The 26,291-nt window shown below is 37.8% G+C and overlaps 1 protein-coding gene across 3 annotated transcripts in view; it reads left to right on the plus strand.

Moving 5' to 3' along the window:
• hdac7a (histone deacetylase 7a) overlaps positions 1-26,291 on the plus strand; it is a 256,002-nt gene that overhangs the window by 175,876 nt on the left and 53,835 nt on the right. For all 3 annotated transcript variants that reach the window (XM_061902483.1, XM_061902484.1, XM_061902482.1), the window contains exons 9-14: positions 1,091-1,192; positions 2,839-3,010; positions 5,197-5,402; positions 10,294-10,503; positions 14,868-15,087; positions 22,690-22,823. In XM_061902483.1, coding sequence (XP_061758467.1) covers positions 1,091-1,192; positions 2,839-3,010; positions 5,197-5,402; positions 10,294-10,503; positions 14,868-15,087; positions 22,690-22,823 — 1,044 coding nt within the window. The remainder of the gene's footprint in view (positions 1-1,090; positions 1,193-2,838; positions 3,011-5,196; positions 5,403-10,293; positions 10,504-14,867; positions 15,088-22,689; positions 22,824-26,291) is intronic.

Raw genomic sequence — 26,291 nt, forward strand, 5'->3', positions numbered from 1 at the left:
GTATATATGTATGTATATATGTATGTATGTATGTATATATGTATGTATATATGTATATAAAGGTATATACAGTATAGGTATATATGTATGTATATATGTATATAAAGGTATATACAGTATAGGTATATATGTATGTATATATGTATATAAAGGTATATACAGTATAGGTATATATGTATGTATATATGTATATAAAGGTATATACAGTATAGGTATATATGTATGTATATATGTATATAAAGGTATATACAGTATAGGTATATATGTATGTATATATGTATATAAAGGTATATACAGTATAGGTATATATGTATGTATATATGTATATAAAGGTATATACAGTATAGGTATATATGTATATATATATGTATATAAAGGTATATACAGTATAGGTATATATGTATGTATATATGTATATAAAGGTATATACAGTATAGGGATATATGTATGTATATATGTATATAAAGGTATATACAGTACAGGCCCCAAAATAATACGTTACAGTAATCGAGACGAGGCGTAACAAATGCATGGATAATGATCTCAGCGTCTTTAGTGTCTTGACCTCTTATGTCCTGTCCCTCCCAATGCATTTAGTGTAGAGGTAACCCTAGGACAGATATTTTCCACTATATAGTCAAAATAGGTATACTCATACTTGAGGTGCATTTTAGTACAACATGGTACTTTCCATAAAAATGTGGATATATTGTGTATTACATGCATTTTTCATAATTCACATTCACATCTTCCAGGAAGCCTGGATGGGAAAAGGCAAGCGTTTGAAAGAAGCAGGAACACTGGTGTCATGTGCACGGATTGTCTGCTGACTCCTGACGCTCATGAGTAATGAAATGTTTAATGCAGCGGCACACTAGCCCGTCGGCTCTTTATACATAATTGATTTAATCACAAACAAGTCGAAAAACATAGCAACCGCTTTCACACCTGCTGGGCTATTCTTGAGGTTTAATGCTAGAAAATCTCATTAAAATGTTCAGAGCTCTCTATTAACTTTTAGGAGTATGACATTTGGGTCTATAGTATTTTTTTCTTTCTGGTTAAGTAACTCCCTCTTTGGCATTTCCAGGCACAGAAGCTGCTGCTCAGAGACGGCACGCTGGCAAACTTCACCATCCAGAGTCCTTCCACTCTGCCCACCATCACTCTGGGACTACCAGCCAATGCCAGGGTACAAACACGCAGCAATGTTTTCACCAGCATACCTTATTTTGTTAATATAGGCCACCAGAGGAGTAGCCAGACTAATAATTGTGCTTAAATAACTTTGAAAAAATCTAAATAAATTAAATAGGGGGAGTTGCCAGACTGATAATCACACTAAAAAGTGTGGTGTTCGGGTCTGTGGAGAACATATATCAGAATACATATTTAATGACCACACCCCATACACCCCCCTACACATTTCTATTACATATAAGATGTCCGGGTCCTCTAGACCTGGGGCTAACACACACACACACATATATACAGTAGGCCTAGACAGAAGGAGGACAGAGTGTAGTTTCACAGAACATCAGAGGGTCAAATGTGCGAGAAAATGAGAGCAGATAGTGTTGACAAACAATGTTGCAACCGTGTAACACACACACACACACACAGTAGGCCTAGACAGGAGGAGGACAGAGTGTAGGTACACAGAACATCAGAGGGTCAATTGTGCGAGAAAATGAGAGCAGACAGTGTTGATAAACAATGTTGCAACCGTGTACCACACACACACACACACACACACACGCACACAGCGCGCCGCAGCTCTCCAGTAAAACACACTCAGTTTGTCATATGTTGTTGGTGAGGAACCCCAAGATCCAGAGATGGCGGCAGGCATTGAGTAAGAAAACATGATTTAATGTTCAAAATAAAAGGTACAAAACACAAACCAGGAACTAGGTATAGCCAAAACTGAAAACAAGAACCAGCAAACAGAAAAACTGGAAACAGCTAATGGCTAACAAGAAAACACGAAAAAAAAAGAGCTAGGAGAAAGCAAAAATAGCTAACAGGAACAGCTTACCGCTACGACGACACCGACAAGAAGAAGTAGTAGCATGACAGCTAGTAGCTGTAACGATATCGACAATGACAGGTAGTAGTGACACGACAAAACTCCAACACCAAGTGGAGCACAAAGCATGTTTAAATAGTATCTGGCTGATCGACACCAGGTGTGGCCAGGTGCCAATCAGCCACAGCTGGGGGGACACAGCACTCAGGGAGAACAGCAGGAAATAAAGACAGAATAAGAGCGCTGACAGGAAATAAGACAAACAGAAGACAAACAGAGGACCAAGCTTTCAGGGACAAACCTGACACAGATGTTAGTTTCTAGTTGATACTATATAAAAAAATAAGGTAAAATAATGCAGTAACGCATCATTTAGAACAGTAACTGAGTTACTGAATATAAAAAAACATGTTAGACTACTAGTTACCGCTGAAAATTACAGCGTTACAGTAACGCATTCCTTTGTAACACGTTAGTCCCAACACTGATTATTGTTGTCTACTGTAAAATAAAGTGCTGTTTTTGCTCTACTAGATAGTATAACTTCATAATAATATTAATTTATGATGCTATTTGATGAAACACAGTCACAAAATACACAAAAAGAGCAAACAAATGTGTAAAGTAGTTATACTTACGGTATGTGTATTAAGGTCACTCACAACTATTGTATGGCAAAATTAACTGTGGTTTAAAAAAAATAAACAAACAAAATGGCAGGACCCCATCTTTCTCAAACATGAATGGAAATGAACCCTTTTATTTATTACTTATTATTTATTATTTGACTGTATTAATGTGGTGTGCAGGTTGAAGGAGAGCTGTCCTCTCTGAAAGTGGGTGGAGGGCCCCTGGTCGCAGCCGGGACCCCACAGGTGTTGTTGCCCCTGAGCAGAGAGGATCAAGCCGGGCAGCTCAGCCCTCGCCTCCCTGTCATCATCCTGGAGCCCTCTGGACTGGTGCATGCCCCGCTCCTCTCTGGTGAGACACTTTTACACACCACATCCACTCTTTACTCATATATTTATGCTTCTTTATGAGCTTGTGACGCTCGGACTCTAATGTGATGGGAAAAATGATTTTCAAGGGAAAAGATGATTTTCAAGGGAAAAATATATTTTCAAGGAAAGAAAAGATTTTCAAGGAAAAAATTATTTTCAAGGAAAAAAAACGATTTTCAAGGTAAAAGTTGATTTTCAAGGAAAAAAAATATTTCAAGGAAAAAAGGATTTTCAAGGAAAAAAAATATTTTTAAGGAAAAAGCTATTTTTAAGGGAAAAAACGATTTTTAAGGTAAAAGTTGATTTTCAAGGAAAAAATGATTTTCAAGGAAAAAAGTAATTTTAAGGAAAAAATTATTTTCAAGGAAAAAATTATTTTCAAGGGAAAAAAATGATTTTCACAGAAAAAAATGATTTTCAAGAAAAAAAAGAATTTTCAAGGAAAAAAAGGGTTTTCAAAGAAAAAAAATATTTTCAAGCTAAAAGTTGATTTTCAAGGAAAAAAAATATTTTCAACGAAAATAAATATTTTCAAGGTAAAGCTTGACTTTCAAGAAAAATATGAATTCAAGGAAAAAAAATATTTTTAAGGTAAAAGTTGATTTTCAAGGAAAAAAATGAATTTCAAGGAAAAAAATTATTTTCAAGGTAAAAGTTGATTTTCAAGGAAAAAATGATTTTCTAGAAAAAAAATAATTTTCAAGGTAAAAGTTGACTTTCAAGGAAAAAACGATTTTCAAGGGAAAAAGTGATTTTCAAGGTAAAAGTTGATTTCCAAGGGAAAAAAAATATTTTCAAGGTAAAAGTTGATTTTCAAGGAAAAATGTGATTTTCAAGGTAAAAGTTGACTTTCAAAGAAAAAAATTATTTTCAAGGAAAAAAAATATTTTCAAGGTAAAAGTTGATTTTTAAAGAAAAAAGGATTTTCAAGGTAAAAGTTGATTTTCAAGGAAAAAAATGATTTCTAAGGAAAAAATGATTTTCAAGAAAAAAAATAATTTTCAAGGTAAAAGTTCACTTTCAAGGAAAAAATGATTTTCAAGGAAAAAAAGTGATTTTCAAGGCAAAAGTTGATTTTCGAGGGAAAAAATATATTTTCAAGGTAAAAGTTGACTTTCAAAGAAAAAAAATATTTTCAAGGAAAAAAATGATTTTCAAGGTAAAAGTTGATTTTTAAAGAAAAAAATATTTTCAAGGTAAAAGTTGATTTTCAAGGAAAAAAATGATTTCTAAGGAAAAAATGATTTTCAAGAAGAAAAATAATTTTCAAGGTAAAAGTTGACTTTCAAGGACAAAATGATTTTCAAGGAAAAAATTGATTTTCAAGGTAAAAGTAGATTTTCAAGGGAAAAAATATTTTCAAGGTAAAAGTTGATTTTCAAGGAAAAATATGATTTTCTTGGGAAAAAAAATATTTTCAAGGTAAAAGTTGATTTTCAAGGAAAAATATGATTTTCAAGGAAAAAGTTGACTTTCAAAGCAAAGAATGATTTTCAAGTAAAAGAATAATTTTTAAGGAAAAAATGATTTTCAAGAAAAAAAATCATTTTCAAGGGAAAAAATAATTTTCACCGAAAAAAATAATTTTCAAGGAAAAAAAGGGTTTTTAAATTAAAAAAAATATTTTCAAGGTAAATGTTGACTTTCAAGGAAAAAAAATATTTTTAAGGTAAAAGTTGATTTTCATGGAAAAAAATGATTTTAAAGGAAAAAAGGATTTTCAAAAAAATAATAATTTTCAAGGTAAAAGTTCACTTTCAAGGAAAAAATTATTTTCAAGGAAAAAAGTGATTTTCAAGGTAAAAGTTGATTTTAGAGGGAAAAAATGATTTTCAAGGTAAAAGTTGATTTTTAAAGAAAAAATTATTTTCAAGGTAAAAGTTGATTTTCAAGGGGGAAAAACTGATTTTCAACGAAAAAAGTGATTTTCAAGGAAAAAAATGATTTTCAAGGTAAAAGTTGATTTTCAAAGAAAAAAATGATTTTCAAGGAAAAAAACAATTTTCAAGAAAAAAAAAATATTTGTTCATAAATGTGGTCAAAGAGCGCCTTCCACTTTCTCATGCACTCCAAATTATTATTCACGTTGAAACAAATGAAATTTGAGAGTTACATGCCCGTGTTTCATGTTTCATTTACGGTTCTTGCCTTGTTGTGTGAATCCAGTGCCGGGCCTGGAGTCGGTGCCGCTGCAGTTGGCCTCGCACTTGGACCAGCTGTCCCCAGGGGGCGCTCAGGCCCACAAGCCCCTGAGCCGCACGCGCTCAGAGCCCCTGCCACAGAACACCCGGGCCCTCCACACGCAGCTGCTCCAGCAGCACCACAACACGCAGCTGCTGGAGAGATTCAAGCAGCAGACTCACCTTGGCAAGGTACCACACCGCCATTGAAGCATGTTATACTTAACATTGTGTTCTGTAGTCGCTGTTGGGGGTGTCCCATCCCATATTGATATCAATTCAATATCAATAGATAAAGTGGGATCAGACTACATGGGCTTGCATGTAAAATCTCTGATACAAGCAGTCCTGCAGAGTTTACCTGCAAAGATGGACAGCCAGTTAACACCTGAATGTCCTCCAATGTGCACACAATGTCGGCCTTTTCTTGCATTTTATTCAAGTCGTTTACAAAAAGTAAACATGGTCGTTTACAGCCCACTGGCGGAGAGAATGAGCACTTTCAGTGGAAGGATCAGACTCCCAAAATGCAACACGGAACAATGTTCCTTTTTGACTGGACTTGAATGTATAATAGACTGTATTTATATTATTCACATGAATAATGTTGTATAATAGACTGTATTTATATTATTCACATGAATAATGTTGTATAATAGACTGTATTTATATTATTCACATGTGAATAATGCTGTATAATAGACTGTATTTATATTATTCACATGTGAATAATGCTGTATAATAGACTGTATTTATATTATTCACATGTGAATAATGCTGTATAATAGACTGTATTTATATTATTCACATGTGACTAATGTTGTATAATTGACTGTATTTATATTATTCACATGTGAATAACGCTGTATAATAGACTGTATTTATGTTTCACATGTGAATATTACTGTATAATAGACTGTGTTTACATTACTTACATGTGAATAATGCTATATAATACTGTATTTATATTATTCACATGTGAATAATGTTGTATAATAGACTGTATTTATATTATTCACGTGTGAATAATGCTGTATAATAGACTGTATTTATATTATTCACGTGTGAATAATGCTGTATAATAGACTGTATTTATATTATTCACATGTGAATAATGCTGTATAATTGACTGTATTTATATTATTCACATGTGAATAATGTTGTATAATAGACTGTATTTATATTATTCACATGTGAATAATGTTGTATAATAGACTGTATTTATATTATTCACGTGTGAATAATGCTGTATAATAGACTGTATTTATATTATTCACATGTGAATAATGCTGTATAATAGACTGTATTTATATTATTCACATGTGAATAATGTTGTATAATTGACTGTATTTATATTATTCACATGTGAATAATGCTGTATAATAGACTGTATTTATATTATTCACATGTGAATAATGTTGTATAATTGACTGTATTTATATTATTCACATGTAAATAATGCTGTATAATAGACTGTATTTATATTATTCACATTTGAATAATGCTGTATAATAGACTGTATTTATATTATTCACATGTGACTAATGTTGTATAATTGACTGTATTTATATTATTCACATGTGAATAACGCTGTATAATAGACTGTATTTATGTTTCACATGTGAATATTACTGTATAATAGACTGTGTTTACATTACTTACATGTGAATAATGCTATATAATACTGTATTTATATTATTCACATGTGAATAATGTTGTATAATAGACTGTATTTATATTATTCACGTGTGAATAATGCTGTATAATAGACTGTATTTATATTATTCACGTGTGAATAATGCTGTATAATAGACTGTATTTATATTATTCACATGTGAATAATGCTGTATAATTGACTGTATTTATATTATTCACATGTGAATAATGTTGTATAATAGACTGTATTTATATTATTCACATGTGAATAATGTTGTATAATAGACTGTATTTATATTATTCACGTGTGAATAATGCTGTATAATAGACTGTATTTATATTATTCACATGTGAATAATGCTGTATAATAGACTGTATTTATATTATTCACATGTGAATAATGCTGTATAATTGACTGTATTTATATTATTCACATGTGAATAATGTTGTATAATAGACTGTATTTATATTATTCACATGTGAATAATGTTGTATAATAGACTGTATTTATATTATTCACGTGTGAATAATGCTGTATAATAGACTGTATTTATATTATTCACATGTGAATAATGTTGTATAATAGACTGTATTTATATTATTCACATGTGAATAATGTTGTATAATAGACTGTATTTATATTATTCACATGTGACTAATGTTGTATAATTGACTGTATTTATATTATTCACATGTGAATAATGTTGTATAATAGACTGTATTTATATTATTCACATGTGAATAATGTTGTATAATAGACTGTATTTATATTATTCACGTGTGAATAATGCTGTATAATAGACTGTATTTATATTATTCACATGTGAATAATGTTGTATAATAGACTGTATTTATATTATTCACATGTGAATAATGCTGTATAATAGACTGTATTTATATTATTCACATGTGACTAATGTTGTATAATTGACTGTATTTATATTATTCACATGTGAATAACGCTGTATAATAGACTGTATTTATGTTTCACATGTGAATATTACTGTATAATAGACTGTGTTTACATTACTTACATGTGAATAATGCTATATAATACTGTATTTATATTATTCACATGTGAATAATGTTGTATAATAGACTGTATTTATATTATTCACGTGTGAATAATGCTGTATAATAGACTGTATTTATATTATTCACGTGTGAATAATGCTGTATAATAGACTGTATTTATATTATTCACATGTGAATAATGCTGTATAATTGACTGTATTTATATTATTCACATGTGAATAATGTTGTATAATAGACTGTATTTATATTATTCACATGTGAATAATGTTGTATAATAGACTGTATTTATATTATTCACGTGTGAATAATGCTGTATAATAGACTGTATTTATATTATTCACATGTGAATAATGCTGTATAATAGACTGTATTTATATTATTCACATGTGAATAATGTTGTATAATTGACTGTATTTATATTATTCACATGTGAATAATGCTGTATAATAGACTGTATTTATATTATTCACATGTGAATAATGTTGTATAATTGACTGTATTTATATTATTCACATGTAAATAATGCTGTATAATAGACTGTATTTATATTATTCACATTTGAATAATGCTGTATAATAGACTGTATTTATATTATTCACATGTGACTAATGTTGTATAATTGACTGTATTTATATTATTCACATGTGAATAACGCTGTATAATAGACTGTATTTATGTTTCACATGTGAATATTACTGTATAATAGACTGTGTTTACATTACTTACATGTGAATAATGCTATATAATACTGTATTTATATTATTCACATGTGAATAATGTTGTATAATAGACTGTATTTATATTATTCACGTGTGAATAATGCTGTATAATAGACTGTATTTATATTATTCACGTGTGAATAATGCTGTATAATAGACTGTATTTATATTATTCACATGTGAATAATGCTGTATAATTGACTGTATTTATATTATTCACATGTGAATAATGTTGTATAATAGACTGTATTTATATTATTCACATGTGAATAATGTTGTATAATAGACTGTATTTATATTATTCACGTGTGAATAATGCTGTATAATAGACTGTATTTATATTATTCACATGTGAATAATGCTGTATAATAGACTGTATTTATATTATTCACATGTGAATAACTGTATAATAGACTGTATTTATATTATTAACATGAATAATGCTGTATAATAGACTGTATTTATATTATTCACATGTGAATAATGTTGTATAATAGACTGTATTTATATTACTCACATGTGAATAATGCTGTATAATTGACTGTATTTATATTATTCACTTGTGAATAATGTTGTATAATAGACTGTATTTATATTATTCACATGTGAATAATGTTGTATAATAGACTGTATTTATATTATTCACATGTGAATAATGTTGTATAATTGACTGTATTTATATTATTCACATGTGAATAATGCTGTATAATAGACTGTATTTATATTATTCACATGTGAATAATGTTGTATAATTGACTGTATTTATATTATTCACATGTAAATAATGCTGTATAATAGACTGTATTTATATTATTCACATGTGAATAATGCTGTATAATAGACTGTATTTATATTATTCACATGTGAATAACGTTGTATAATTGACTGTATTTATACTATTCACATTTGAATAATGCTGTATAATAGACTGTATTTATATTATTCACATGTGAATAATGCTGTATAATGGACTGTATTTATATTATTCACTTGTGAATAATGTTGTATAATAGGCTGTATTTATATTACTCACATGTGAATAATGTTGTTTAATAGACTGTATTTATATTATTCACGTGTAAAAAAAAAAAAAACCTAAGTGTTTACTGTTTATTTTGTGTGAAATGTTGTGTTTATTTTCCCCCAGGCATCAATAAAGTATTTTTTTTTTAATTCTATTCTATTCTACATGGAGCTAGCAGCTACACAACAGCTAAGCAGACTATATCAGACAAGCTAGGCTACAATAAGTGTCCTTAAATGAACAGAAATATAGTATCCAATAATTATATTTGCATATCAAGTAGACATGCAGAGTCTGCAAGGCAGAAGCATATTAGAAAGTATCCAGTAACAAACGTGTCCGCATTTATCAACTCATTTCAGTTATTATGACCACTAGGTGACGCCAAAAAAACTTCAACTTTAAGACAGCCTAAGTTCATTCCAGACAGTTAATAGTAGATTGTTTGTAGACATTTCCAACATTCCACACTGCAAAATAATACAAATACGTATGATTCCTGCTGGTATGATATTGGATTACTATTAGTATCGGCCAATGCTAACATCGCTATAGTATGGCGAGTGAGAAGGTTGTATCACGACACCCCCACACATTTGTGTCCGCTTCATTCCTCACAACTTCCGGTGTATTTTTGTCTCCCTCTCAGCTTATGTCCAAATCCAGCGAGAAGCCCAGACTCCACCAGATCCCCTCCGAGGACATGGACTCCGAGGACGGCGGGGGGACGTCGCCGTCAGAGCCGGGCTATCCAGGCAGAGTGAGGGCCGATTCCATCAGGGAGGCGGAGCCAGCATCTTCAACAGGATCCAGCAACCAAGAGCAGCTCCACTTACAACACGCACTCATACTCAACCAGGTGGGTTCATTCAAGTGCTTCTTCAGCTTCTCGTAAGGTTGAGATACACTATATTCACAAAAATATTTGGCCATCCATCCAAATGATGAGAATCAAGTGTCCTAACCACTTGGCCCGGTGTATCAAATCAAGCACTTATGCAAGGAGACTCTTTCTACAAACATTTGGGAAAGAATGGGCCGCTTTCAGTGATTTCCAGCGTGGAACTGTCATAAGATGCCACCAGTCTTAATTTTAATTTTCCTGAAGGAACTCTCCTGAAGGAATCAATAAAGTACTATCTATCTATCTATCAGTCGTGAAATTTCCTTGCTCCTAAATATTCCAAAGTCAACTTTATTATAGGAAAAGTGAAGATTTCGGGAACAACAGCAACTCAGCCACCAAGTGGTAGGCCATGTAAACTGACAGAGAGCTCAGCATAGTTGCTACACAGAGCTCCAAACTTCATGTCACCTCCCAATCAGCCCACGTACAGTACGCAGAGAGCTTCATGGAATGGCTTTCCATGGCCGAGCAGCTGCATCTAAGCCATACATCACCAAGTCCAATGCAAAGTGTGGGATGCAGCGGCGTAAAGGATATCACCACTGGACTCTAGAGCAGTGGAGACACCTTCTCTGGACTGATGAATCAACACTTTTCCGTCTGGCAATCTGACGGACCAGTCTGGGTTTGGAGGTTGCCAGGAGAAGGCTACATTTCCAACTGCATGGTGGCGAGTGTGAAATTTACTGGAGGATGAATTATGGTGTGGGGTTGTTTTTCAAAGTTGGACTCAGCCTCTTAGTTCCAGTGCAAGGAACTTTGAATGCTCCAGGATACCAAAACATTTTGGACAACTCCATGCTCCTGGACGGCGTGGCGAAGTTGGGAGAGTGGCCGTGCCGGCCATCTGAGGGTTACTGGTTCGATCCCCACCTTCTACCATCCTAGTCACGTTGGTTGTGTCCTTGAGCAAGACGCTTCACCCTTGCTCCTGATGGGTCCTGGTTAGCGCCAGTTCCCGCCATCAGTGTGTGAATGTGGAAATAGTGTCAAAGCGCTTTGCGTTCCTTTAAAAAAAATTATTACCATGCTCCCAACCTTGTGGGAACAGTTTGGAGCGGGCCACTTCCTCTTCCAACATGACTGTGCACCAGTGCACAAAGCGAGGTCCTTAAAGGCATGGATGCCAGAGTCTGGTGTGGATCAACTTGACTGGCCTGCACAGAGTCCTGACCTGAACCCGATAGAACACCTTTGGGATGAATTACAAAGGAGACTGAGAGCCAGGGGCTTCTTGGCTAATATCACCAATGGTGGAAAATTGCTATAAACACACTCCGCAACCTTGTGGACAGCCTTCCCAGAAGAGCTGGAGTTGTATTAGCTGCAAAAGGTGGACCGACGTCATATTGAACCCTATGGGTTAGGAATGGGATGGCACTTCAAGTTTATATGTGAGTGAAATACTTTTGGCAACATAGTGTACATACACAGTATAAAGCAGGAGTCAGCAACCTTTTTGAAACCAAGAGCTACTTCTTGGGTACTGATTAATGCCAAGGGCTACCAGTTTGATACACACTTAAATAAATTGCCAGAAATAGCCAAAATGCTCAATTTACCTTTAAATCTGTTATTATTAATAATTAACGATGTTTATCTTTGTGGGAACACAGATCATCCTAATGATTTCTCACAATAAATACATATAGAAACAGATAAATATAAAAATAAAAAAAAACAGATAAATATAAAAAAAAAAAAAAAAAAGGGGGTCTGTCATTCCGTCGTACATTTTTTTTCCTTTTACGGAAAGTTTTTTGTAGAGAATAAAAAGATGAAAAAACACTGCATTGAACGGTTTAAAAAAAGGAGAAAACACGAAAAAAAATGAAAGTTAAATTTTGACACATAGCTTCAATTTTGACTCTTTAAAATTCAAAATTGAACCGAAAAAAAGAAGAGAAAAACTAGCTATTTCGAATCTTTTTGAAAAAATTCAAAAAAATGATTTATGGAACATCATTAGTAATTTTTCCTGATTAAGATTCATTTTAGAATTTTAATGACATGTTTTAAATAGGTTAAAATCCAATCTGCACTTTGTTAGAATATATAACAAATTGGACCAAGCTATATTTCTGACAAAGACAAATCCATCCATCTTCTTCCGCTTATCCGAGGTCGGGTCGCGGGGGCAACAGCCTAAGTAGGGAAACCCAGACTTCCCTTTCCCCAGCCACTTCGTCTAGCTCTTCCCGGGGGATCCAAAGACAAATCATTATTTCTTTTAGATATTCCAGAACAAAAATAAAAAAAAAAAATTCAAAAGGCTTTGAAATAAGATTTAAATTCGATTCTACAGATTTTCTAGATTTGCCAGAATAACTTTTTGGAATTTTAATCATAATAAGTTTGAAGAAATATTTCACAAATCTTCTTCATCGAAAAAACAGAAGCTAAAATGAAGAATTAAATCAAAATGTATTTGTTTTTCTTTACAATAAAATAAAAAATACAAACAGTGTTGCAACCGTGTACCACACACACACACACACACACACACACACACACACACACATACAATAAGCCTAGACAGGAGGAGGACAGAGTGTAGGTACACAGAACATCAGAGGGTCAAATGTGCGAGAAAAAGAGAGTAGATAGTGTTGACAAACAATGTTGCAACTGTGTACCACACACACACACACACACACACACACACACACACACACATACAGTAGGCCTAGACAGGAGGAGGACAGAGTGTAGGTACACATAACATCAGAGGGTCAAATGTATGAGAAAATGAGAGCAGACAGTGTTGACAAACAATGTTGCAACCGTGTACCACATACACACACACACACACGCACGCACACACACACATACAGTAGGCTTAGACAGGAGGAGGACAGAGTGTAGGTTCACAGAACATCAGAGGGTCAAATGTGCAAGAAAATGAGAGCAGACAGTGTTGACAAACAATGTTGCAACCGTGTGTGGGAACTGCAGGTGCAGAAACACAAAAGAAGAATCCCTCTGGGATGCAGAGAAATGTTCCGTGCAACGTTCATATTGTTGTTACACAGATGTTTATTGGGATACGGTAAACATCTGTTCAGTATTTGTAGATAAAAGTGTTTGGTTGTGAGGCATTAAAAGCCACAAAATGCAAGGGGTCCATCAGACCCACAAACGCTGGCTGAGTAACAACAATATGAACACAAGGTATATTTGGACCAAGCTATTTTTGTACCAAAGACAAATCATTATTTCGTCTAGATTTTCCAGAACAAAAATTCCCCCCAAAAAATTCAAAAGACTTTGAAATAAGATTTAAATTTGATTCTACTTTGAATGTTAATCATAATAAGTTTGAAGAAATATTTCACAAATAATCTTTGTTGAAAAAACAGACGCTAAAATGAAGAATTAAATTAAAATGTATTTATTATCCATCCATCCATCCATCCATTTTCTACCGCTTATTCCCTTTCGGGGTCGCGGGGGGCGCTAGCGCCTATCTCAGCTACAATCGGGCGGAAGGCAGGGTACACCCTGGACAAGTCGCCACCTCATCGCAGGTATTTATTATTCTTTACAATAAAAAGAATAAATTTATTTGAACATTGAATTAAATTGTCAGGAAAGAAGAGGAAGGAATTTAAAAGGTAAAAAGGTATATGTGTTTAAAAATCCTAAAATCGCTTTTAAGGTTGTATTTTTTCTCTAAAATTGTCTTTCTGAAAGTTATAAGAAGCAAATTTTAAAAAAAAAATCAATTTATTTAAACAAATGAAGACCAAGTCTTTCAAATATTTTCTTGGATTTTCAAATTCTATTTGAGTTTTGTCTCTCTTAGAATCAAAAATGTCCAGCAAAGCGAGACCAGCTTGCTAGGGGCGGTTTAGCTCGGTTGGTAGAGCGGCCGTGCCAGCAACTTGAGGGTTGCAGGTTCGATTCCCGCTTCCGCCAACCTAGTCACTGCCGTTGTGTCCTTGGGCAAGACACTTTACCCACCTGCTCCCAGTGCCACCCACACTGCTTTAAATGTAACTTAGATATTGGGTTTCACTATGTAAAGCACTTTGAGTCACTTGAGAAAAAGAGCTCTATAAATATAATTCACAATTCACACTAAATAAATACAATTTAAAAAATTGAGGCAGCTCACTGGTAAGTGCTGCTATTTGAGCTATTTTTTAGAACAGGCCAGCGGGCGACTCATCTGGTCCTTACGGGCGACCTGGTACAGATGCTATTCAGCCAACAGTCCCCTAGATGGCGCCATTGTCCACAAAGAAAGCAGCTGAGTTTGAATGGGACTAAGATATGATGCATCGTTCTAACCACATCTGTATCGTGTGCCACAGTCTCTGCTGTGGGAGCAGCAGAAGCAGCTGCAACAGCTGCACCGACAAATGGAGACCCTGGCCGTCCCGATGCTACGTAGCGGCGTGGGCGGCGCTCTGGGTGTGCACCGCCCCCTGTCGCGTACGCAGTCCTCGCCGGCCTCCACGTCTCTCACCCTGCCCGAAAAACCTCTGAGCCTGACCGGGCAGGAAGCCAGCAGCAAACCACGCTTCACCACCGGTAAGTGAAGTGGATTTGTGAAGTGAATTATATTTATATAGCGCTTTTCTCTAGTGACTCAAAGCGCTTTTACATAGTGAAACCCAATATCTAAGTTACATTTAAAACCAGTGTGGGTGGCACTGGGAGCAGGTGGGTAAAGTGTCTTGCCCAAGGACACGACGGCAGTGACTAGGATGGCGGAAGCGGGAATCGAACCTGCAACCCTCAAGTTGCTGGCACGGCCACTCTACCAACCGATGTTCCAAAATATACAAAATAAATGGTAAATAGTAAACTAACCCTTTTTAAGGAGCCCAAAGCGCTTTGACAGGGACAAGCGGTAGAAAATGGATGGCTGTATAAGTGAAGTGAATTATATTTATATAGCGCTTTTTTCTAGTGACTCAAAGCGCTTTTACATAGTGAAACCCAATATCTAAGTTACATTTAAAGCAGTGTGGGTGGCACTGGGAGCAGGTGGGTAAAGTGTCTTGCCCAAGGACACAACGGCAGTGACTAGGATGGCGGAAGCGGGAATCGAACCTGCAACCCTCAAGTTGCTGGCACGGCCACTCTACCAACCGAGCTATACCGCCCCTGTTGCTTGATTTCTCCTTTATAAGCACTTTTGGTTTAGCTTCATATTCTGATGTTTCAATAAATCTTTTAATGACAGTAACTAACAAAAATGTATCAAATCCGACAGACGTAAGTGCCGGAAAATTTGAATATGTGGACATTGTTTCTGCACATGTGAGACAATTTTTAAAAATTTTTAATAAATGCACATGTTAAAAGTGCAATTTCCTTGTTGAAAATGCGCATATATTAGAAAAAAAGAATGACAGTTATAGCAAGCAGAACAAATAATTGTTTATTCAAACTATCCATCCATCCATTTTCTACCGCTTATTCCCTTTCGGGGTCGCGGGGGGCGCTGGCGCCTATCTCAGCTACAATCGGGCGGAAGGCGGGGTACACCCTGGACAAGTCGCCACCTCATCGCAGGGCCAACACAGATAGACAGACAACATTCACACACTAGGGACCATTTAGTGTTGCCAATCAACCTATCCCCAGGTGCATGTCTTTGGAGGTGGGAGGGGCCTATCCCCAGGTGCATGTCTTTGGAGGTGGGAGGGGCCTATCCCCAGGTGCATGTCTTTGGAGGTGGGAGGGGCCTATCCCCAGGTGCATGTCTTTGGAGGTGGGAGGGGCCTATCCCCAGGTGCATGTCTTTGGAGGTGGGAGGGGCCTATCCCCAGGTGCATGTCCTTGGAGGTGGGAGGGGCCTATCCCCAGGTGCATGTCTTTGGAGGTGGGAGGAAGCCGGAGTACCCGGAGGGAACCCACGCATTCACGGGGAGAACATGCAAACTCCACACAGAAAGATCCCGAGGCTGGATTTGAACCCAGGACTGCAGGAACTTCGTATTGTGAGGCAGACGCACTAACCCCTCTGCCACCGTGAAGCCCTGAATTATTGTCCTTTTGGCAAAAGTCTGCTTAGCCACAGTAGATATGCTAATAATGTAAACAGAAGGCTCAAGTAAATCTCAATAAGTGTGTGCTTGTAACCTCATACACTTATACAGGTAGCCTACACAACAGGCTAATAATGTAAACAGAGGCCCCACTAAATCTCAATAAGTGTGTGCTTGTAACCTCATACACTTATACAGGTAGCCTACACAACAGGCTAATAATGTAAACAGAGGCCCCACTAAATCTCAATAAGTGTGTGCTTGTAACCTCATACACTTATACAGGTACACAACATATCCCAACGTCACTGCACGTTGGTTGATTGCGTCATTGCGTCAAAAAATTGCGTCACACGCCACTATTCGGCCTTGTTTTTAACTCATTCCACCGAAGGCCGAATGTGGCTTTTTTTGCCATATTCGGTTACCGATTAATCGGTGCATCCCTACTTTTATCTATCCGATATGTTTACCAAACCAGTTTAACTTCCAGCCACAAAATGCAAGGGGTCCATCAGACCCACAAACGCTGGCTGAGTAACAACAATATGAACGTTACACAAGGTATATTTGGACCGAGCTATTTTTGTACCAAAGACAAATCATTATTTCGTCTAGATTTTCCAGAACAAAAATTCCCCCCAAAAATTCAAAAGACTTTGAAATAAGATTTAAATTTGATTCTACTTTGAATGTTAATCATAATAAGTTTGAAGAAATATTTCACAAATAATCTTTGTTGAAAAAACAGAAGCTAAAATGAAGAATTAAATTAAAATGTATTTATTATCCATCCATCCATCCATTTCTACCGCTTATTCCCTTTCGGGGTCGCGGGGGGCGCTGGCGCCTATCTCAGCTACAATCGGGCGGAAGGCAGGGTACACCCTGGACAAGTCGCCCCCTCATCGCAGGGCCAACACAGATAGACAGACAACATTCACACTCACATTCACACACTAGGGACCATTTAGTGTTGCCAATCAACCTATCCCCAGGTGCATGTCTTTGGAGGTGGGAGGGGCCTATCCCCAGGTGCATGTCTTTGGAAGTGGGAGGGGCCTATCCCCAGGTGCATGTCTTTGGAAGTGGGAGGGGCCTATCCCCAGGTGCATGTCTTTGGAGGTGGGAGGGGCCTATCCCCAGGTGCATGTCTTTGGAGGTGGGAGGGGCCTATCCCCAGGTGCATGTCTTTGGAGGTGGGAGGAAGCCGGAGTACCCGGAGGGAACCCACGCACTCACGGGGAGAACATGCAAACTCCACACAGAAAGATCCCGAGCCTGGATTTGAACCCAGGACTGCAGGAACTTCGTATTGTGAGGCAGACGCACTAACCCCTCTGCCACCGTGAAGCCCCAGTTTAACTTGACTCAGTTTATTTCATTTTTTTCAAAGCAGCATCAAATGTGTGACCTAAAATAGTTCAAAAATGTCACACCTATGGATCATGTTTTGTTTTGATTTTGGACATTCAGTCACGTTTTGCACTTCCTGGTTTTGTTTGTTTCCATGCCAACCTATTAGTTTTCACCGTGCCCTCCTAGTCACGCCCCTGCCCTCAGTCCTGCACCTGTTCCTAATTATCACAGCCACTATTTAAATAATTTGCTTTCTGTTCATCATTCTGGGAACTTTGCTATTTGCATTCTGCTTCATGCCTTCACGATCACCTGCTACACACCCTGCTATTCATGCCCCTTGTTTCGCTCACAGTAAGTGTTTTTGTTTTAGTTGCTCATAGTTCTGCCACAGTGCAGGTTTAAGTTTATAGTTTATCGTCTTTCATGCCATCGAGCAGGTGTTTTGTTTTCCTGTTTGTGTTTTGGTAGCCGAATTTTTGTACCTCTCTGTGAGCGCCCTTAGTTCGATTATTTTTGTATCCATCCATCCATCCATCTTCTTCCGCTTATCAATCAATCAATCAATGTTTATTTATATAGCCCCAAATCACAAATGTCTCAAAGGACTGCACAAATCATTACGACTACAACATCCTCGGAAGAACCCACAAAAGGGCAAGGAAAACTCACACCCAGGGGGCAGGGAGAATTCACATCCAGTGGGACGCCAGTGACAATGATGACTATGAGAAACCTTGGAGAGGACCTCAGATGTGGGCAACCCACCCCCCCCCTCTAGGGGACCGAAAGCAATGGATGTCGAGCGGGTCTAACATGATACTGTGAAAGTTCAATCCATAGTGGCTCCAAGACAGCAGCGAGAGTCCCGTCCACAGGAAACCATCTCAAGCGGATCAGCAGCGTAGAGATGTCCCCAACCGATACAGGCGAGCGGTCCGAGTTATCCGAGGTTGGGTCGCGGGGGCAACAGCCTAAGCAGGGAAACCCAGACTTCCCTCTCCCCAGCCACTTCGTCTAGCTCTTCCCGGGGGATCCCGAGGCGTTCCCAGGCCAGCCGGGAGACATAGTCTTCCCAACGTGTCCTGGGTCTTCCCCGTGGCCTCCTACCGGTTGGACGTGCCCTAAACACCTCCCTCGGGAGGCGTTCGGGTGGCATCCTGACCAGATGCCCGAACCACCTCATCTGGCTCCTCTCCATGTGGAGGAGCAGCGGCTTTACTTTGAGTTCCTCCCGGATGGCAGAGCTTCTCACCCTATCTCTAAGGGAGAGACCCAAACTCATTTGGGCCGCTTGTACCCGTGATCTTATCCTTTCGGTCATGACCCAAAGCTCATGACCATAGGTGAGGATGGGAACGTAGATCGACCGGTAAATTGAGAGCTTTGCCTTCCGGCTCAGCTCCTTCTTCACCACAACGGATCGGTACAACGTCCGCATTACTGAAGACGCCGCACCGATCCGCCTGTCGATCTCACCATCACTCGTGAACAAGACTCCTAGGTACTTGAACTCCTCCACTTGGGGCAGGGTCTCCTCCCCAACCCGGAGATGGCATTCCACCCTTTTCCGGGCGAGAACCATGGACTCGGATTTTTGTATTTAGTATTCAAATAAACCATGTACTTACACTCTCGTTTGGCTCGTCCTGTATCCTCTCTGCATCCAAGGAGTAAACCAAATCCAAGTCCAAGCCTGACAAAAAAACCTAAAACCCAAGTAGAGAAAATTATTTTGAAGTTTAATTAACTCTTTTTCTATGAGAGGCTTGCATATGACTTCATGTCTGCTTTTCTTGGTGGGTTAATTCCAGAGGTGGGTAGTAAGGCGTTACATCTACTTGAGTCACTTTTGGGATAAATTGTACTTCCAAGAGTAGTTTTAATGCAACATACTTTTACTTTTACTTGAGTATATTTATAGAGAAGAAACGCTACTTTTACTCCGCTCCATTTATCTACAATCAGCTCGCTACTCGCTACTGATTTTTATCGATCTTTTAATGCACGCTTTGTTTGTTTTGGTTTGTCAGACACGCGTTCAAAGTAGGATCTATCACAGGGGTGCCCATTACGTCGATGGCGAGCTACCAGTCGACCGCGGGGGGTGTGTCAGTTGATCTCCAGCCAGGCTTTTAAAAAAAATAGACCTAAAAATGAGTGATCATCAATCTTCACCAAGACGTCACTTAAATGACATTCACGGTACCGGAGGGTCTTGTGAGATGACGCTGGCTGCTGCAAGATCATTATTATGAAAATATGACCGAGAGGAAGGCCAGAAACACTTTTTATTTCAACAGACTCTCGCGCCGTACCTTCCGTCAAAACTCTAAAGGCCGACTGCACATTTCCTATCTTCACAATAAAAGCCCTGCTTCATGCTGCCTGCGCTAACAAAATACAGAGTCTGGGAAAACTGGCGTGCACAAGCGATCCCTCAGACTCTTATTTTGTTAGCGCAGGCAGCATGAAGCAGGGCTTTTATTGTGAAGATAGGAAATGTGCAGTCGGCCTTTGGAGTTTTGACGGAAGGGACGGCGCGAAAGTCTGTTGAAATAAAAAGTGTTTCTCGCCTTCCTCTCTGTCATTTTTTCATAATAATGAACTGGCAGCAGCCAGCGTCATCTCACAAGACCCTCGGGTGCCGTGAATGTCAATCAAGCAAGCTACGGAATTTGCCGCCAATGTTTTTCTTGTAAAGTGTATGGAAGCTGGATGAATTAGATGCCAAAAACCAACCACTTTCATGTGGTATTGTACAGAAAGGACAACTTTTTTTCTCCTCCATTTGAAAATGTGGGCGTTATCATCATTACTGTCTGATTCCAATCAATGCAAGTCATCAGAATCAGGTAATACACCAACTTATATTCTTGTCTTGGTGAAAGAAAGACATCTATATGTGTTACACATGCTTGTATTATCATTTAACACATTTAACTTGTTTACAAAAATGTCTCTTTCATCAATAAATAAATATAAATGATATATATAAATGAGGTAGATCCCCTCGAGTTGGTCAATTGAAAAGTAGCTCGCCTGCAGTAAAAGTGTGGGCACCCCTGATCTATCACATGCATGCGTTTCACCAATCAAATGCAGTCACTGGTGACGTTTGACTCCGTTTCACCAATCAAACAGAGCCAGGCGGTCACATGATTAACAGCACATTTTTTATTTATTTTTATAAACCTTTATCTATACATTTCAACATTTACAAACAGTTGAAAATAATAATCAAAGTAAGTACAAAAACAGTACAAAACAGTACAAAAACATACACAAAACAGCGCCAACCCTAACCCACATTAAAGCGCCTGGGTCAAAATGACTCGCAACATCATCTTTTTATACAAACCCTGCACAAACATTCCACTACACAACAAAGTGTCCACATTTACACAGCAGTTTATGACCCTAGATGAGGAAAAGTCACCAGATTTCAGCAAGAAAAAGAAAGGATAACCAGTACTTTGATCAACACAAAAACTGAAATGGGTCAAATTGACCCTTAACATAATACAATTGGAATAAAGAAATTTATTGTATGTCACTTTTCTAAATGTTTATATAACCTAAAATAAAATTGTTATTGGTTTAACCTGTTTTTTGACTGTTTTGAGTGCATTTACACAGTACGGGTCAAAACGACCCGCAACATAATTAATGTCATTTTTCCCAACATAATACAAGGGTTAACCCTTCTATTATGTTGAGGGTCAATTTGACCCTTTTCAGTTTTTGGATCTCAGTACTTTGATCAACACAAATCCAATCCAATCCACTTTATTTATATAGCACATTTAAACAACAATAACGTTTCCAAAGTGCTGCACAGCCATGTTAAAAACAATTGTAAAAAAAATAATAATAAATAAATAAAAAATAATAATAAATAAATAAAATAAAATAAAATAAAGTATATACATATATATATATATATATATATATATATATATATATATATTATGCTCCACCAATGACTGAATAAAAACAAAAAAATAAATAAATATAAAACCAATAAAAACAATATAAAAACAAATATGATTAAAAACTATTTTAAAGGGTAAAATCAATTAAAACAGTGAAATAGAAATCAAATTGTATAAAAAACACAGAGGACAACAGAGAACAGAGGACCACACAACTCACGTAGTGTTAAAAGCCAAAGAATAAAAGTGGAAAAACTGAAATGGGTCAAATTGACCCTTAACATAATACAATTGGAATAAAAAATGTATTGTATGTCACTTTTCTAAAGGTTTATACAACCTAAAATCACATTTTTATTGCTTTAACCTGTTTTCTTGACTGTTTTGAGTGCATTTACACAGTACGGGTCAAAACGACCCGCAACATAATCAATGTAATTTTCCCAACATAATACAAGGGTTAAGTCTTGTCTTGAGACCCACTTGTATTCTCTGGCTTTTTGTGCTCCTCTGTGTTTTTAAATGGTGATTTCTATTTATTATTTTAATTGCTCTTACCCGATAAAATCGTTTTTAATCATATTTATTTATATCGGTTTAATCTTTCATTCAGTCATTGGTGGAGCTACGAATAATTTGAATATTGTTTTTAATATTGTTGTGCAGCACTTTGGAAACATTTCTATTGTTTAAATGTGGAATAAATAAAGTGGATTGGATTGAAAAGAAGCATCTATGTGTTGCGTTGTCATCCTAAAAGTTAATATCAACCTATTCTGAGATTTTTTAAGAGATGTATTGCTTATTTTGGTATGAAGATGTGTGTGTGTGTGTGTGTGCAGGCTTGGTGTACGACTCCCAGATGCTGAAGCACCAGTGCACATGTGGAGACAACAGCAGTCACCCCGAGCATGCTGGGAGAATCCAGAGCATCTGGTCTCGACTACAAGAGCGAGGCCTGAGGGTCCAGTGTGAGGTAGAAACACTGCCTGATTAGCACTAATCATCACACTGCTTGTAAAACCTGCCTTTTTTTCCACCTTTTTTATGCGTCCAGCAGACAATTTTCCAACTTTGGCGCTAGTTTAAGAAGACTTGCAGAGAGATCTTGCAAAATGAGTCCCATCAGTATAGATCCAGCATTCATGTACAAACCCCGTTTCCATATGAGTTGGGAAATTGTGTTAGATGTAAATATAAACAGAATACAATGATTTGCAAATCCTTTTCAAGCCATATTCAGTTGAATATGCTACAAAGACAACATATTTGATGTTCAAACTTATAAACCTTATTTTATAATCAAATAATAATTAACTTAGAATTTCATGGCTGCAACACATGCCAAAGTAGTTGGGAAAGGGCATGTTCACCACTGTGTTACATCACCTTTTCTTTTAACAACACTCAATAAACGTTTGGGAACTGAGGAAAGTAATTGTCGAAGCTTTGAAAGTGGAATTATTTCCCATTCTTGTTTTATGTAGAGCTTCAGTCTACGCTGTCGTATTTTACGCTTCATAATGCGCCACACATTTTCCATGGGAGACAGGTCTGGACTGCAGGCGGACCAGGAAAGTACCCGCAGTCTTTTTTTATGAAGCCACACTGTTGTAACACCTGCTAAATGTGGCTTGGCATTGTCTTGCTGAAATAAGCAGGGGCGTCCATGAAGAAAATGGATGGATGGATAGTGGGAACTGAGGAAACTAATTGTCGAAGCTTTGAAAGTGGAATTCTTTCCCATTCTTGTTTTATGTAGAGCTTCAGTCTACGCTGTCGTATTTTACGCTTCATAATGCGCCACACATTTTCCATGGGCGACAGATCTGTACTGCAGGCGGGCCGTCGGTTCTCTACATGTGGTAGAGAACCGTGTTCGCTTGACCGCTCTGTTCCATATGAAAGCTTCGCAACAAACAAAGAAACACCGGCTGTGTTTGTGTTGCTCCAGCCGGCCGAAATACACCGCTTTCCACCAACATCGTTCTTCTTTGACGTCTCCATTATTAATTGAAAAAATCGCAAAATATTCAGCAACACAGAAGTCCAGAATACTGTGTAACTATGCGATGAAAACAGACTACTTTTAGCCATGATCGGTGCTGGGAGAACATGTCCGCTACCCTCGGTGGTCATCATTCCGCGACGTTTTCCAAAGGATACTTTGTGGGGAATTTAAAATTGCAATTTAGTAAACTTTCCAAAGACATGCACCTGGGGATAGGTTAATTGGCAACACTAAATGGTCCCTAGTGTGTGAATGTGAGTGTGAATGTTGTCTGTCTATCTGTGTTGGCCCTGCGATGAGGTGGCGACTTGTCCATGGTGTACCCTGCCTTCCGCCCGATTGTAGCTGAGATAGGCGCCAGCGCCCCCCGCGACCCCGAAAGGGAATAAGCGGTAGAAATGGATGGAGGGAATGCGCCACACATTTTCCATGGGAGACAGATCTGGACTGCAGGCGGGCCGTCGGTTCTCTACATGTGGTAGAGAACCGTGTTCGCTTGACCGCTCTGTTCCTTATGAAAGCTTCGCAACAAACAAAGAAACACCGGCTGTGTTTGTGTTGCTACAGTCTGCCGAAATACACCGCTTTCCACCAACATCGTTCTTCTTTGACGTCTCCATTATTAATTGAAAAAATTGCAAAATATTCAGCAACACAGAAGTCCAGAATACTGTGTAATTATGCGATGAAAACAGACTACTTTTAGCCGTGATCCGTGCTGGTGGTCATCATTCCGCGACGTTTTCCAAAGGATACTTTGTGGGAAATTTAAAATTGCAATTTAGTAAACTAAAAATGTTGTATTGGCATGTGTTGCAATGTTAATATTTCATCATTGATATATAAACTATCAGACTGCGTGGTCGCTAGTAGTGGCTTTCAGTAGGACTTTAACCTTTTTGAAAATATCAACGGTCTCTGCAGTCCTGAGGTTGTCCGAGTCAATCGTGTTCCACGGGTGGAGAACATGATTTGTTGGATTAATTGCATGTTTGTTAAGACATCGCAGGGTAAAAGCATGCATGGACATAACTTTTCTTTTGTTTTATTAGTTCATTCCTTGAAGATATTGTGAATGTGAATTGTGAATTATATTTATATAGCGCTTTTCTCTAGTGACTCAAAGCGCTTTACATAGTGACACCCAATATCTAAGTTACATTTAATTTGCAGGCGGGCCGTCGGTTCTCTACATGTGGTAGAGAACCGTGTTCGCTTGACCGCTCTGTTCCATATGAAAGCTTCACAACAAACAAAGAAACACCGGCTGTGTTTGTGTTGCTCCAGTCTGCCGAAATACACCGCTTTCCACCAACATCGTTCTTCTTTGACGTCTCCATTATTCATTGAAAAAATTGCAAAAAGATTCAGCAACACAGAAGTCCAGAATACTGTGTAATTATGTGATGAAAACAGACTACTTTTAGCCGTGATCGGTGCTGGGAGAACATGTCCGCTACCCTCGGTGGTCATCATTCCGCGACGTTTTCCAAAGGATACTTTGTGGGGAATTTAAAATTGCAATTTAGTAAACTTTCCAAAGACATGCACCTGGGGATAGGTTGATTGGCAACACTAAATTGGCCCTAGTGTGTGAATTTGAGTGTGAATGTTGTCTGTCTATCTGTGTTGGCCCTGCGATGAGGTGGCGACTTGTCCATGGTGTACCCTGCCTTCCGCCCGATTGTAGCTGAGATAGGCGCCAGCGCCCCCCGCGACCCCGAAAGGGAATAAGCGGTAGAAAATGGCTGGATGGAATGCGCCACACATTTTCCATGGGAGACAGATCTGGACTGCAGGCGGGCCGTCGGTTCTCTACATGTGGTAGAGAACCGTGTTCGCTTGACCGCTCTGTTCCATATGAAAGCTTCGCAACAAACATAGAAACACCGGCTGTGTTTGTGTTGCTCCAGCCGGCCGAAATACACCGCTTTCCACCAACATCGTTCTTCTTTGACGTCTCCATTATTAATTGAAAAAATTGCAAAATATTCAGCAACACAGAAGTCCAGAATACTGTGTAATTATGCGATAAAACAGACTACTTTTAGCCATGATCGGTGCTGGGAGAACATGTCCGCTACCCTCGGTGGTCATCATTCCGCGACGTTTTCCAAAGGATACTTTGTGGGGAATTTAAAATTGCAATTTAGTAAACTTTCCAAAGACATGCACCTGGGGATAGGTTGATTGGCAACACTAAATTGGCCCTAGTGTGTGAATGTGAGTGTGAATGTTGTCTGTCTATCTGTGTTGGCCCTGCGATGAGGTGGCGACTTGTCCATGGTGTACCCTGCCTTCCGCCCGATTGTAGCTGAGATAGGCGCCAGCGCCCCCCGCGACCCCGAAAGGGAATAAGCGGTAGAAAATGGATGGATGGAATGCGCCACACGTTTTCCATGGGAGACAGATCTGGACTGCAGGCGGGCCGTC

This window comes from Nerophis ophidion, linkage group LG06 (genome assembly GCF_033978795.1).
Source record: "Nerophis ophidion isolate RoL-2023_Sa linkage group LG06, RoL_Noph_v1.0, whole genome shotgun sequence".
Lineage (NCBI taxonomy): Eukaryota > Metazoa > Chordata > Actinopteri > Syngnathiformes > Syngnathidae > Nerophis > Nerophis ophidion.